General features: G+C 34.2%; 2 protein-coding genes across 3 annotated transcripts; both read left to right on the forward strand.

Moving 5' to 3' along the window:
• Nucleotides 1–2,315: 2,315 nt before the first annotated feature.
• On the forward strand, nt 2,316–8,362 carry NEK4 (NIMA-related kinase 4). Its single transcript, XM_016327410.3, has 15 exons — nt 2,316–2,440; nt 2,595–2,730; nt 2,907–2,973; nt 3,520–3,585; nt 3,895–3,941; nt 4,056–4,101; nt 4,217–4,297; nt 4,390–4,432; nt 4,706–4,755; nt 4,875–4,956; nt 5,078–5,127; nt 5,657–5,730; nt 6,177–6,228; nt 6,806–7,264; nt 7,466–8,362. Exons 2-15 carry the CDS (start codon nt 2,645–2,647, stop codon nt 8,108–8,110), a joined length of 1,848 nt encoding a protein of 615 aa, XP_016182896.1. The 5' UTR covers nt 2,316–2,440; nt 2,595–2,644; the 3' UTR covers nt 8,111–8,362.
• Nucleotides 8,363–10,596: 2,234 nt separating this feature from the next.
• Nucleotides 10,597–16,217, forward strand: LOC107624922 (2-oxoglutarate (2OG) and Fe(II)-dependent oxygenase superfamily protein). 2 transcript variants are annotated; one of them, XM_016327408.3, is made up of 2 exons: nt 10,597–10,951; nt 14,788–16,217. In XM_016327408.3, exons 1-2 carry the CDS (start codon nt 10,655–10,657, stop codon nt 15,898–15,900), a joined length of 1,410 nt encoding a protein of 469 aa, XP_016182894.1. In that variant the 5' UTR covers nt 10,597–10,654; the 3' UTR covers nt 15,901–16,217. The 2 variants fall into 2 exon arrangements, with proteins under 2 accessions (XP_016182894.1, XP_016182895.1); XM_016327409.3 differs by lacking the exon at nt 10,597–10,951 and adding an exon at nt 14,203–14,341.
• Nucleotides 16,218–16,557: the final 340 nt, after the last annotated feature.

The following is a 16,557-nucleotide window of genomic DNA, read 5'->3' on the forward strand; positions in this document are numbered from 1 at the left end:
ACAAATAAAGTGGTAATAAAAAGGAACCACGATTTCTAGAGGAGAAAGAAAATAAGGTTAGAGCTTTACTCTTATTTGTTCGTAGAAGAGTGAAGTTAGAAATTTAAAAATATAACGAAAATAATTTAAAAATAAAATATTATTAAAGTTTTAATTTTTATTTTAACAAATTTTAATCCTCTGTATCTTTATTTTTTAAAGGTATTAAAAAAAATTAAAATTTTGTTTTTTAAAATTAAAATTTTAATTTCAACCAAATACAATATTAAAATTTAATTCTCAATTTCAATCTTAATATTAGTACCCCATACCAACGTAGCCGAATATCACATCCATAAATTAGGAAATACTTATATTACAAAGAGATTGCATAATTTTGTAAATTCCGACAATTAATTAAATCATGAAAACCAACTTAAGTTGAAAGTTCAATGAAATGAACAATGGCAATATTGAGAGAGAGCGGCAAAAGAAAAGATTGGAATTTTGGAATCAAAGAAAGAAAGAAGCAAAAGTGAGAAGAGGGCAATAATTGAAATTCAAAAATGGTAGGAAGAGGACAAGAATGGAAGTTGGTCAAAGCATGCGTCAATTTTCTTAAAGTGTCATTCAGGAAAAGGACTCAACAAGGACACAAAAATTAAAATAATCCCAAGACTGAAGTTGTTATGTCTTGATGATGATATAATAAATAAATAACTTTGACTAAAATTGTTCAATTCAAATTTCACTTTAATGTATTGTAATATTGTTAGTATAGAATGCTATTAAGATTATTTGACTTTAACTCAAAAAATTATATAAAAAGAAAATATTTCTCTTTCTTTATTTTTAAGTGTACTTTTTTGCAAAAATACATATCAAAAATCTAATGCACTTTTAATTAAAGTAAGTATATATGGGTATAATTAGAGGAAAAAATGAACATTTTTCAATCTAATTAAATGATAAATAATTTTATATAATTGTTTAAAAGTATAACATTTAAAAAAATAATACTCACATGCAGTTATTTTTATGTGAAATTAATAGTTGATAATCGTTAAATAATAATTTAATGAAACATGTCAAATTATCTAACGATTTTTAAGTTTTAACTAATAATTTCACATAATAATAACTAATAATTTTTAGCTTTGATTCCGATGAACTGTGAGCAGAATATGATAGGGGGTATAAGAAAACATTATTATTAGTTAGATATCTTGCCATTTCTCTATGAACGAATTTGAAACTAGTCAAGACATAGAAATCAGTGATTGACAATGTGAAAAAAAAGTTAAGTATGTGAAAAAGCAAAGTCTCTCATAAAATGTGTAAACTAGTTCTCATTAAATTTGTTTTTAATAACTTGCCTATTTACTATATCAACTTGTACAAAATACTTAAAGCAGTAGCGAAAAAGTTGATTTCCTTATAGAAACTATTCTTATAAAGTAAAGAGGATGAGAGGAACGTGATGCCTCTAGTGAGATGGAAAATTGTTCAATCCCAAAAAAAGATAGGTGGGTTAGGAGTTGGTGATGCAGTGATTCGGAATACAACTCTCTATTCAAGTGGTGGTGGAAGTTTTCGAAAGAGGATTGCCAATTATGGAAAAGAATTGTATGCTCCTGTAATAACATGAGTCCTTTTAAGATGATTTGTGGTCAGCCGATACCTACAAAAAGTGGTCCGTAGAATGATATCTGCCAGTTACAAATTAGAGAGTCACAAGTGAGAGAGAAGATGATTCGAGAATTGTCTATGGAACTAGGAGATTGCAGGATGATACGATTTTGGGAGGACAACTAGTTATTGAGTGGTGTGCTAAAAGATACATTTTCAAAATTTTTGTCGGTCTCAAATTTTAGAGGATCTGTTATAAGAGATTATGGATTATAGGATGGGTTAGAGTGAATATGAAATTTTCAATGACAGAAAGAGTTATTTCAGTGGGAGTTAAAATTAATAAACTAACTTCATGAGGTTTACAAACAATTGAGAGAGAAGATAGAATGATTTGAAAATTTGATAAAAAATATATTTATTCAACTAACTTTCTTACAAGCGATTTGGTGGTGAATTTTATAGGTATTAATGACAATGTCAGAAATGATTAGAAATTATTTTTTGATTATTTTTAGATTTATAAATTGTTTGTTTACTTTTTGCTCTATTTTATTGTGTTAATTTTTTTTTACTTTAAAATAAAAAAGAAAAAATTATATACGGATTTTCACCTTTTAAACTTAGTCTCTATTAAATTATTTCTTTTATATTTTATCCATAACTTAAATGTTAAATTGTTAATTAAAATTTCCTAATAAAATATTAAAGCCACGGGTACTCTGTGTTCTTCATTACTCATAAGCTACTTTGCCACCACCAAAACAAAACAAAGCTCCACTTTCACTTCCTCTTTATCACCTTTATCCTCAGCTATCTCTTCCATTTTTGGGTATTTTCTTTTAGTCTTCTTCTTTTATTTATTTATTTTGTTAAATGTGATCACTTTTTTGTTTTTATTTTCGTTTTCAAAGTATGTAATGTAAGTGCATATGTTGTGTTTGTGGAAATGACTGAGCTTAATGTTGTTGTCACTGTTTTTTCAGCAATGAAGTTTGAACCTTTGAAGTGTTGATTTTCTCATTTCACAGAAAAAATGGAGAAGTATGAGATTCTTCAACAGATTGGCAAAGGTTCCTTTGGTTCTGCTCTTCTTGTTAGGCACAGACATGAAAACAGAAAGTAATGTTCATTACTATAACTGTGGTTCAACATATCTTTCTTTTTCTCTATCTTTGAAATAATTTTCAAGCTTCTTCTATAAAATATGTATGAACTATGAACTAATGTGTAATGTTTGACTATAATGTGATATTTATAAATTAGTTTTAATTTATTTATATTTGTTTCCATTTAAGGTATGTACTCAAGAAGATCAAACTTGCTCGCCAAACTGACAGAACTCGTAGATCTGCTCATCAAGAGGTAACATTCTCATTTTTATTTCTATGGTTTATGGTTTTGCCACTTTTGTTTGTTTGTTTGTGGATTTTGAATTTGATGAATAGTTCATTTATGTTGTTTAGAATGATACATTTTTTACTTGTTGAGCTTTAAGATGAGTTTTATTTGTTTAATATCTCATTTGAAATTTTAATGTACCTTATCTGGTTTCCTTTTATATGTCACTGTCGGTTTCTGGGGTTTAGGGTTTTCCTTTGATATCACATTTGAATTTTAATGTCATGTAGTCCCTTCGTTTTCTTTTATCTGTCATTGTTATTTTTTGGCACATCATTGGTATATTTGGATAAATTGATATAATGATGTACTCAAAAATGATGCTGACGGTTAAAAGCAAGTAAAGAGTATATTGAGAGTGCAATTCTTTATATTTGTTGGTTTATAGTTGTGTTTTTAAAAGGTGAAAAGATATACTTATGTTGTTCCTCTTTTTGGGGTGTACTAATACTTTTTGTTGTTTCACTAATTATTAAATTGTGCATGCTTTGTTGATTTCTTGTTTTGCAGATGGAACTCGTCTCTAAAGTTCGAAATCCATTTATCGTGGAATATAAAGATTCCTGGGTAGAAAAGGTCAGGCTTTTGTTATTATTTCTTTTTAAAAAAATAATTTTTGGAAAAGAAATTCAAATCTTTCTAAGTTAGTTGTCTATTGTCTTTTTTGTTTATTTTACTTAAAAGAGTTCCAAGAATGAAGATTTTAACATAAAAAAATTCAATGGTGAGGGTACTTATTTCGTTTCAAATGCTGATTTTATATCATACTAATGAGTATTGATGATTTCGTTAATTGAACTAAATTTTATAACACAGAACATAGTTATATAATTCTTGATTGATTTTATGATTCTGAAATTGGCAAGTTGGTACCTTCACTTCCAGGGTTGTTTTGTATGTATCATCATCGGCTATTGTGAAGGCGGAGATATGTAAGTACTGGTTATTGTCAAATTCCTGAGGAACTATGAATATTTATGCAGACACTACTTTTATCTTTCAATTGTTAATAATGCAGTCTTTCTTTGGTTTCTATGTTGTGACAGGGCTGAAGCTATAAGAAAGTCTAATGGTATTCATTTTTCCGAAGAGGTTGGTCGCTCATTGTGACTTCTTTTACTTACAAGCCTGGTGAATGGTTCATTCGTATGCAAATAACTTTTTGGAACTTAATTTTTAACACGTTCTTGTCAACTTCGGCATACAGAAGCTTTGTAAGTGGCTTGTTCAACTGCTGATGGCACTTGATTACTTGCATACGAATCATATTCTGCACCGTGATGTCAAGGTGAATGATGAATCCTATAAGTTCAGTCACGCTGCTAGTTATATGAAATCATTGAGCAACCGTGTTGATATTTTTCTCCACATCTGTTGCAGTGTTCAAATATATTCTTGACAAAAGATCAAGATATACGTCTAGGTAATTGATTTCTTCATTCTTTTGACTTCACATGGCATTTAGTCTCGACATCTCTATCTCCGAGCCTTCTTCTGGTATATCTGTTGAGAAAATTGATCAGAGAATAATGAGGACTAAGAGAAAAGTATAAACCGAAATTTCCCTAAAAGGTGGAAAATGTTCTGTCATGCATTTGGTGTTAAACCTTATAAAAGTAAAAAACTTTTTAACTATCTACTTATCGACTAATATCTCTACTAATGTCCTATCTTATGTTATGTGTGCTGGATGCAGGTGACTTTGGTCTTGCTAAAATGTTGACATGTGATGATCTTGCTTCCTCGGTGAGTGTTATGACCAAGCCATTCTTTTTGTTCACTAGTTTGGTGTATACTTTGATCCTTTTTTTTTTCTTTTTCAAAAAAAAAAAGGGATCTCATTACTGTTCTTGCACTACAATTAGGTTGTCGGGACTCCAAGTTATATGTGTCCGGAGCTTCTTGCTGATATACCTTATGGCTCTAAGTCAGATATCTGGTCTTTAGGTAACATACATTTGTTTTATTCTCATGAGAGATCACATAGACTTATTTACTCTTTTATTCACTTCTTTCTGCATTTCTTTTTCAATCGAAATTGACATTGGTGATAACTTATATTTTTCAGGATGCTGTGTTTATGAAATGGCTGCACATAAGCCAGCTTTCAAAGCTCTTGTAAGTAACTATCTGATCCTGGTAGATATTCACTATTTTATTCCTCTCCTAACAGAACATTACTCAAATTTGTTTATCCTGAGAAGGGAAATTTGGTGGGGGTATAGTAATTAATTTGAAGAGTAAACCCTCTATCAGATTCTTGGTAGAAAATATGGAGGACAAAGTTGTCATTTGGGATTTAAAAATGACAAGTTTGTCCCCTCACCATTTGAAAATCATGACAAAATGGTGAGAGGCAAATTGATTGTTAAGAAAATGGTGTGGGGGGATTTGTCATTTTTAAAACCTAGGACTATTTTGTCCTCCATGTTTTTTTGTTATGGACGAAACTGAGGATTTACTCTAATTTGCAAATCATCAAATATTGTGTTGTTTCATAAATTAATGTCCTGTTATGTCTGGGAATTTTCATTTTGGTAATCATCTTGCTCATTCAAGAAGGTAATTTTCATTTATGATGTTTGGACCATAAAATAGTTCACTATAATATTTTTTATTTTTTATTTTTTGTCTTCTATCTGAGCAGGATATGCAAACATTGATTAATAAAATAAACAAGTCTTTAGTGGCTCCACTACCAACCATGTATTCCAGTCCATTGTGAGATCTCTATTTCCTAAAATATCTAAGCTCTTTATGCACGCTATATTTCTTTTACTTGTATTCTATTTAACTATTATGCTTTTGTATTCTCTTTTGCTGATATCCTACAATCAAACTTCAAGCTGTTGTGGATTAGAATTTGAGTTTTCTAATTTGTATAAAGCATGTCTACAGCATTCAATTTATTTGATATTACCTTTCATTAAAAATTAACTGATGATATGGAATTTACTTTGCCATTATACATTTTGGAATGTTATGTTTAGTTTAGTTACAAGCAATCTTATTTTGTTGAATTCTTGATGAACTTCAAGAGCTAGGTAGATACATAGAATTGACTTGCATTTTGCTTTTAATCTTGTAATTTACAATCATTATTTACCACTTGTTTTGTTTACATGATTTGAGTAACTTACAATGACAATTTATATTTCTTCTTCAAGTCGAGGGCTTGTCAAGAGTATGCTGCGGAAAAATCCAGAGCTTAGGCCAAGTGTATGTTTACTGCCTTGACTTCTTAACTGTTACTTTTCATCTTTTAAACTTCGTATTAACAAGCTGATTGTTTTCCTCCTCATCATCATTTTTGACATCAGCCATCAACATCACTTGAATTCTCACATTCGTTTTATAAAGCTTAGGAAAGGATTGTACATGATAATTTGAGGTTTTAATGCTAAACATTCAGGTTTAAAAGATGTCCTACATACATTTCATGAAATGCACTACTATATTTTGTGATATTGTTCATTCCTTGTTTATGCACATTCTACTTAGTTGACTACTTAATTTTATTTTGATGTAATTCAAGGTTAAATTTCTCTCATCCCTGTAGTTTTGTTCAATTTTTTTGTTAGGTCCTATAATTTGGAAGTTTGTAATCAAGTTTCTAAATTGTATAAAATTTTTTATATTGATTTTTGTAATTTTAACATTTCTAGTTGAGTCCCTAAAGTAGTATAATTTACACATTTTTTCTAAATACAAAGACTTGATCTGAGTTAAGTTATAGGGACCTTCAGAGTAATTAAACCTATATTTGATACAAATTAACCGTAGTTTATTTTATCAGGCTGCAGAGTTACTAAATCATCCACATCTTCAGCCTTATATTCACAAAATTCACCTGAAACTCAATACCCCAAGAAGAAGTACTTTTCCCTTCCAGTGGCATGATTCGAGTTACTTAAGGAGAAACCGCTTTTTCGAGCCAGAATCTGTTTCTACTATTTCAGACAGACACAAAAGATTATCCTTTAGCAATGACAGAGCTTTGAATCCTAGTATTTCTGGAACTGAAGTAGGTTCTCTCTGTTCTGCTCAAAGAGCACAAGGATCCTTCACTTATTCAAAAGAGAGATTGTATGATCTTTCTGTTGGTTGTGTCCGGGAAGAGTTGAATGCTAACAAGTCGAAAGCAGCAAAGTTCTCAGCTTTCGACAGGACACCAAGATCGCAAGCAGGGAAGATTTCCACCCCGAGACGGCCGATAATACCGTCGATATCACATACTAGCTCCAAGCGTGATTCAGTAAGTTTCAAAGCATGCTTACAATTTATGGAACCAAATTGAACCTTGACTGTTGACTCTATTTGTTCTCCATGCTTTTTAATTTAATCTGAACACTTATATCCAAGTCATATTATCAGGTGAAAAATTCTAAATTCTATCATCTTTTGATTTAATGTTAATGTCTTGTAGAGCTAATTTGCCATTTGCTATTGATATCAGCTTCCAGCATCTCCGGCCGCAAAGTTCGCCCCACCAACTCGTCGAGCATCTCTTCCACTTCTTACACCTTCAACTGGAGTCATGGCAACAGCTACCCCTTACAGAGCCAGCATTGGCCTTCTAAGAAGCCTGGACTCACCAGATATTTCTGTCAATGCACCACGAATCGACAAGATGGCAGAGTTCCCTCTAGCATCCTGCGAGGGCAATCATTTCTTCCCCGTTCGTGGCACCTCATCAACGTCGGCTCATTGCTCGTCTAGCTCCCCCGGTAGCGCCGAATGCTCATTCACAAAAGACAAGTGTACAGTCCAAGTTGTGGACAAGGCCAGTGTCCCTACTATTACCACTGGTGTTAATAGCACTCCAGCTCCGGTCTCTCACGGCAGTGAATGCTCTGAGCCCGGGGCAACTATTGTTTCAAGCCATTCCTCGGCTGACTCTCGTCAGCGCAGGTTCGACACCTCGTCGTACCAGCAGCGCGCGGAGGCGTTGGAAGGGTTGCTGGAGTTCAGTGCAAGGCTCCTACAGCAACAGAGGTTTGAAGAGCTTGGTGTGTTGTTGAAACCATTTGGACCTGAGAAGGTTTCACCAAGGGAAACAGCTATTTGGTTGACTAAGAGCTTCAAAGAAACTGCGGCATAAGGTTTCTTTTCTAATGCAAACTCTTATGATAATTAACCAGGGACAGTATATATTAATTAATGTAGTTCTACTTAATGACATTAGAGTTAATGGTAAGATTAGATCCTAGATCCTAATCATATATATAAGTGTAGGCACTTTCTTAGATGTAAGCACTTTTATTTGGTTATTTTGCAGTAGTAGTTTGAACTTTGAAGGTGATGATTATCTCAATCTCACCAATAGATCAAATTAACATGTTCACTTTTTCTATCTGTGAAAGAAAAAATTCACTATTTTTATGCTTGATCTCCATGCAAATAAAATAATACAACTTTTACTTACACAAAAAATAGGTGTGACGTGTGTGTAACGCCCAAAAGCACCTCTAAGAATTTCTTAAAATCTATACCTCTATAATACCTATAATAAAGTGAGTATTTTAATTATGGGAGGTGAAGTAGACACCCATGAAAGAATTAAAATGCATTAAATTGTTGAAAATCGTTAGTAGTTATTACGAAAATGTTTCGCATTAAATTGCATTATAATTTGATAAAGTATAGAGATTCAGAGACAGGATTTGTCATCTAGCACTGTTGAAACAAAGAATACCAGACCAAAGAGGGAAACAGAAACATCAACAACAAAGTCTTATGAAATTGATTAAATGAATGACGTTATTACATCTTATCATATATAAAAATCTCACCATTTTATGAGAGTCTTTTTAAGTCTTCTTTTTGTCTATAATCAATTGTTCGTCGCATCTGTTTATTATTCTCACCTCTAACTATTTGTCCATGTTTCATTTAATTCATTATTTTCATAGAATATTCTAGTAGCTTTTTTCTATTTCTACAAACCACTTTCATTATTTTTTAACAATGGGTGTCATTCTAATTTTCTTTTTCATATTCTCATTTTTTTAATCTATCGATGCACATTCCACTTGTTTCGAGGGTTACTTGAAACGGCTTAAACGTGAGGTCCAGACTCTCTGTGAGGCAATGTCCAACTATTCTTGCGCTGAGATGTCACCATTCGAAGTCTTTGTAAGGAGGTGGGGGTGATACCTGCAAGAGACTCCGATATTTAAGTTAGCAAGGATTTTTGACAGGTTTTTAGTAGTATTAGAATGTGAATATACCTGAGGAATGTCAGTGTATTTATAGTAGAGTCGATAATCATCTTTTTGGATTAGTGGATTAGTTCCACCTTTGTTGGTAAATAGGGACAGATCCAGAAATATTATTATAGGGGACCATTAACATATATAATATTAAAAAATTATGCAAAAAATTATATAATGTAAGATGTATTACAAAAATAGACCGATAGAGAATATATTTTAAGTTTAAAAAATATGTATGTACTTTTTACTAACGAAGTGGTCGATTCTTCGTATCATAAAATTCATCGATAATAGAATCTGTGTCAAATTTTTCAGCAATTTTTTCAATATAATTAAAAGACAATTAGTAAGAAATTCATCTTTCATTTTGTTTCTGAGTCATTCTTCATGATATTCATAGCTGAAAAAGATCTTTCAGTTGTAGTAGTTGAAATTGAGAGAATTAATACCAAATAAATTTAGAAAGACGATCACAAAAAAAAAAAAAGAATCCACTTTATGGGATTTAAAATTTTTTATTTAATTAAAAAATATTAGTAATAATATCTTTTTCATATTTTTTTAATAGTTACTTATTTTTTAGATATTAGAAATCATTAATATTTAGGTTGGAATGGACTTTTATTTATACTAGACTAAATATTAAATAAATTTTTAAAAAAATTAAATCATACTTAATAATTTATTACTATTAATAAAAAAAAAAATCTGGGGGACTGATTCGTCTCCCGTATATCTGTCCCTGTTGGTAGATGGCTATTCCCTTTATCTTAAGAATTTGTTAGAATTTATCTTTTAGATGAGATAGAAATAGGCACATAATAGCCCTTTTTCTATTTCTACAAACAACAAACCACTTTCATTATTTTTTAACAATGGGTGTCATTCTAATTTTCTCTCTCATATCCTTATTTTTTAATCTGATGGACATAAATAATGAAAGTTAACGTAGAGAAATCGAGATTTTATTTAAATTGAAAAAGTAAATTAAATACGTAAAATATAAAATTGTAACAAGATTTAAATTGTAAAATTGTTTTTCTATTATAATTTTTTTAAAATTGTTATATTAAAAAATTTTAAAAGTTAAATTGAGATTATAAATACTATGAATTGAAAGCATTCTCATTTCGGTTAAGCTAAACTTATGTACATATTGAGTTTTGTCGCCCAATGGCAATACTCATGTTCTATACAATATAAACTTACTCTTAAGATTTAAATGGGCTTTTTTGAAAAGCAACAAAAAGAGTGAGAGACTAGACATAGTGGTTAAATAGGAGACAAAGAATTGAAGACCCAATTGGAGAAACACAAAATCCACCTTGGAGCCCAGCCCATTACTTAGAGGCCCAAACCTTGGATCACGTGAGAGTGTTCCTCTGGTATGACTCTCTGCAACTGTTTCAAACAGAAACAGGGACACGGCAATGGAAGAAGAAGAAGAAGCAGCAGCAGAAATCTTACAACTTCACGAGCTTCACCATTCCGACCTCATTCTCTTATCTTCTTCAAATCCAACTTCAACTAATGCTTCTTCTTCTTCTTCATTCGATGAGGACCTTCTTCGCAAAACGAGCTCAGTAATGGAAGCCCTAGGGCCCATGGGCCCAGGCCTGTTGGCCGTTACGGGCGTCCCCAACGCCTCCGAGCTCCGCTCCGAACTTCTCCGTCTTGCTCCCAAGCTCGCCCTTCTCCACCGCGACACACGTAAACGTGTTCTCAAGGTGCTGAAAATGTTTATTTTTTAATTTCAAGTAGAAACAAATCTAAATCAATTTCTATAATAAATAACCTTGCACTGAAGGACGATTCAGAAAAATGCAGTGCCATATGTTGATTGAGTTTGGAAAAATCGAAATGTTCATTAATTAGTGGGTTTTTAGTTTTTGCATATATAAAATAAATTAAATTGCATACGTATGGGTCCTTTTTTTGTTACTAAGTAAATCGCGGGAGGTAGACGCGTTTTAATGTGTGTCCAATAAACTCGGCCACCTGTAACGATTCTTGCTCAAATTTGTTATGCTCATTTACACGTAAATCGAAGCATGTTACCCCGATTTATTGAACAAATGGAAATACCTAAAGGAATGCCACAATTCTCACACATTATAAAGAGGGACTGCAACAAATTTTGAAGGTCACTATCAATTATCAAAACCCTTGGTCAGCCGCTATTGAAGAAGAGAGACCACCATTGTGGAGAAGAAGCGTGGAAATTGGAGGGAGAGAAGAGAAGAATCGCTGCTGTTGAAAGGAAAAGGGTGTTGGTTCTCACAGAAAAGAAGTCAAAACAGTCAGAAAATGGGCGAAGCAGATCAGCTATATCGACTAAACGGCATTGCTCATATTGCAGGATACATTGACAAAGAGGTTTGTTGAAAATTTTTGCTTTAGTTACGTAATTTTAGCATTTTGTTTTCTAATTTCATCATTAGAATATATTATACTGAAACAGGATAAATGTAGGTTTTTAGTAGAATATTTGTTGACTAATTTAGAATCTCTAATTAGGATTTTGTGTGAATGTTAAATTGTTGGATTCTAGCAGTAGAGAAACTGGAACTCTTTTTAGTGGCAGGATGCATTTACGAAGAGGTTGCTCGAATTTGTTCTTCATTTTTAAGTGATTTTTGCAGATTCATTTGTGTAGTTAAATTTATCGTCTATGTTAGTTGATTCTATATATTATATTGAAATAGGATGAAGTAGGTTTTTGGTAAATTATTGTTGGTCAATAACTACTCTTGTTAGTTTAAATAAATTTGTTCAAATAATCATGAGTGTATTACGGTGATTGTCGAGTTCCAATTTGTTTTTGTTTTTTCTCAGCCAACCCGTTGCATTTCAAGTGTTCGTCGGCAGCAAAATATGAAATTGCATGATCGTGTCATCCCCTACCTGAAGGTTGCTGGTCTAGAGCAGGTGGCAAGGCTTAATGCACATTGGTTTAAGCTTGATGAGCCTCTCATTAGTGCATTTGTTGAGCGTTGGCGTCCGGAGACGCACACATTTCATATGCCGTTTGGCGAGTGTACGGTCACTTTACAGGACGTTTCATACCAGCTCGGTCTTCCGATTGATGGCGAGGCAGTCAGTGGATGCCTTTCTGATTTTGAGCAGCTTATGGAGGGTGGGAAACCAGCATGGACTTGGTTCCAGGAGCTGTTTGGTGAGCTTCCTCCTGTCAAGTGTATCAATAAGTTTACTGTGACATACAAGTGGTTCCAAACGAGGTTTGAGGTGCTTCCAGATAATGCGTCGGAGGATACGGTTAGGATGTATGCTCGGGCCTATATTATGGTGCTACTATCATCCCAGCTGTTTGGAGACAAATCTGGGACTCGAGTTCACATCCGGTGGTTGCCTTTCGTTGCTCGCTTAGAGGAGTTGGGCCGATATAGTTGGGGATCATCTACATTAGCATGGTTGTACCGTTGCTTGTGCCGTGTTGCTAACCGCAATGTGGTTAAGCTCGCTGGTCCATTAACATTGCTCCAATCTTGGATTTTCTGGCGTTTCCCCACATTGCGGCCTCATGGGTTCAACACGTTCACTTGGCCATTGGCGTCAAGGTAATAATGATTAAATACTATTTGTATTTTGTTTTGTTGTTTCCTCTTATGCTTTGTTACAGTATTTTAAATGCCAATTGAATTGCATTTTTAGGTGGGCGAAGTATATTCCTTCACTTGACCAGAGATCCCCTCGAGTGTTGCAGTTGAGGCTCAAGCTCGATAAGTTGAGACCCGATGATGTAAGTGGATGTTAGGTTTTAAGTTATTACCTCAAATTTTATTCCCTAAATATTATAGTAAGTTACTTAGGTTGACATGATAAACCTTTTTCCAGTTTCTGTGGATACCATATGCTGTGCCTGATGTACTTGAGATTGCGGCGGGGGATGCCCTGGACCAGAGACACCAGGTTTTATGGAGGTCGACGACATCTTTGATATACTTTGCCGTTATTGAGTGGCATCAAGTGGATCGGGTTTTGCCACAGCTCGGTGGGGTCCAACATCGGCCGCACAAGGCCCTTGACATAGATTCTCTTATGGCAAAGGATGGTAGAGGAGGAGACCGGTGGTTCCCCAATGTCTTTGCCACCTGGCACCAACATTGGAACAATAGGTTTGATAATGTGCTCCGTTTTCAAATTGTTCCTAACCCAGGCCCATCAGTAGATTACCTCAATTGGTGGTTCAGGATAGCTCGGAGGTTCCTTTCACCAGAACACTTACTTGTAGATCCTAGGGTAGCTGGGATTCCTCAGGATGCAAGACCAAGAGGCGAGAGGGCTGCCCCCGCGATGGTGGAGGCCCCGGATGTCCCCGATAGGCGTAGCATTGAGCGTCGTGCACGTGTTGGCACTCGTACATCTCAGCGCAACTATGGTGGACGACAACCTCGAAGAGGGAGAGGAGGCGGCAGAGTTGGGAGAAGAGGTGAGCTAGGCAGCAATGAAGGCAGAGGTGATGGAGGAGGAGGGGGAAGTGGTTCTGGAGGTAGCTATATGCTGGGTTCGAGTTGCCAGGATCCCGTATGTAGTAATTGACTCAAACTTTTGCTCAGGAACGCCAATTGTTCGTAGCACATCCGTCAAAGGGATTGATGGTTCCACAAAGACAGCTATTGGACCTTGCTACAAAAAGTTGTTCCCTCTCTAGTTTCCTTAATTTTACTTTTGTGGTGAATCGCAGCAAAAAAAAAAAAACTCAAAACATTATGATTCAAGTTTACTTCTAAGTGTGTCTAGCTCAATTAAGGTTATGCTGCAATAGTATGCAACTTCTCTTTTTTATATTTAGAGTGAAAAATCGTTTCTGGAAATTGGGGTTAATAATTCGTTCAGTAATTGCCACATGATGTTGGGTTTACAGAAAAAAGCTAGGAATCCTTTTACCTGTGTCGATTTATTAAAGCAATTTGTTTATTGTTGGGTCATGTGTTTATCTTAAAATCTATAAACCCTCTTGCCTGTAGCGATTTATGTGTAACAGGATGGTAAGGTTTATTAAGACTCATGGCAGGCCTTCAAGTATCACAGGTTTGTTCAACAATCGCTATTATGGAGTAAATGGGCATTCGAATTTTGAGCTGGAATCTCTACAGGTTATTGGATTTATTGAACAACGCTAAAACTCCACCTGTAGCAATTTTCATAATAATGATAATAAAAGTCATATACGTATGTGTTTTCTGATTAGAAGAATCTAGTAAGTGGGTATTTAATTTATTTTATTTATGTAAAAATTACTTGGGGAAAATGAAAGCTACTAAGTTTTTCATTATGCATAAATTTAGATTGAGAATTTTTACTCTGATAATTGCTAAATCGAAGTCTTGATATATTTTGAACTGTGATGATTTGAAGGAAAAAAGAATGCAATTGTTATATAGTTTGATTAATGTCATTATTGCGTCTATGGCTTGTGAAATTTGTTTAGGTAATATCGAAAAATTTTCAGTATGCATAAATCTGAATGGAGTTAGGCTTACAATTAGCTTATTCATATTTTGAGTGTGCTCATTGTGATTGCATTGCATGCTCTTTTTAGGAACACAACTTGGGCAGTGATGTTCCTTTGAGAAATCCAGATAGGAGTGTGTCCTCCTTTGCTATGAATCTCAAATATGCCAAAGCTCCGGAAGCATTGACCACAACTGATCAATTACATTCCGAAGCGTATCCTCATGATGTCGAGGAAGCATCCGCAGAATGTAATGATATGGAGTTTAAGAATCTAAGGAGTACTTTCAAAGAGTTAGGGCTTTGCATGATGGAGGTGGGACTTTGCCTTGCTCGAATATGTGACAAGGCTATCGGGAGCAACGAGTTGGAGCAGAGCCTCTTGGAATCCTGTGCAGCGAAGGGGCGGCTTATACATTACCATTCGCGTTTGGACAGCTTCCTCCTGAAAGGAGTTGAGAAGACCGGCGCGGCAGGTAAAAGAAAAGCTAAAAATAACAAGAGGGACCAGGGTAGCTGCGTTATGAATGTGCAGAAATCATTACAAGGATCATCAGAGTCGAATTCAATTGCTCGTGATGATCATAATTCATGTGGAATTCATTCAAATTTGTGGCAGCAGTGGCATTATGATTATGGTATATTCACTGTTCTAACAGCTCCTTTCTTTCTTTGGTCATCATATTCGGATCCAGCCAAAACAGAACATGTATTTGCTAATTCATGTTTTGATGAATGTCCATCGCCAACCGGGCATAGCTGCTTGCAAATTTATGATCCAAATAAGAAGAGGATCTTCATGGTGAAGGCCCCTCCTGACAGTTTCATTATTCAGGTCGGGGAATCTGCTGATATAATCTCTAAGGGGAAGCTTCGCGCAACCTTGCATGCCGTTCATAGGCCTGTGAAGTTTAACAATTTGAGCAGGGAAACTTTTGTTGTGTTTCTGCAGCCTGCATGGACCAAAACATTATCTACTGCAGATTATTCTCATGCAAAGTTGATGAAGGAATATAATGATGATGATGATGATGATGATGAACAGGTTGGGGAGGATAGATATAAACAACTGAGCTACGAATTTAAGAAAATCGTCCCCCCACTTTCATCGAGGTTGAAGGATGGGATGACTTTTGCTGAGTTCTCGCGCGAGACAACAAAGCAGTATTATGGTGGTAGTGGCTTGCAATCAAACAAATGATGGTTTCTGGTTTTCATCAATGCATACCATCTGAAAAAAGTTGATAGATTTTGGGGAAGTTAACATTTTATTCTTCATGAATTTCAGTAATTTTTTCAAAAGAATTTTCACAAATTTGCAGAGAGTTAAACAATAGAGGACTGAATATCATTTAAGAGAATGGCGATGAAATTGGGGAGTTGCATAGGTTAACACATATAAAACTATATTTCTGTTAATTTTTGTATGGATCTCTAGAAGAATAATTGCTTCTTTTACAGAAATCAGCATAAGAATGACCTTATCCTGCAAGTAAATTAATGGTTTATTTTCTTGAATTTCTAATATGTTTGCATTGCAAGGTTCTAGGCTTCTAGCCCATTCTCTATTTCTCTTGAATTGACTCCAAAGCTTAAGCTTAATAAAAGTCCTACTTATATAAACTTTATTGGTTAGCGATAAACTAAAATGGAACTCAGTATTGCGGCAGATTAGTCTTTAACCTGCCAAGTTGAGAAATATTGTGGGAATAAAAAAAGAATATAAATACAAGAGTATCCTTATTGGCCATATTTTATCCTTCTCTTTGGACACAAGTTTGTTTTTGCCATTGGCATAGAAATGAACACTAATAATGCTATCATATGTTATTTATTAGGGTGATTTAATGGCCTAAAT

Source organism: Arachis ipaensis, chromosome B2 (assembly GCF_059453495.1).
Source record: "Arachis ipaensis isolate K30076 ecotype BB chromosome B2, ASM5945349v1, whole genome shotgun sequence".
Lineage (NCBI taxonomy): Eukaryota > Viridiplantae > Streptophyta > Magnoliopsida > Fabales > Fabaceae > Arachis > Arachis ipaensis.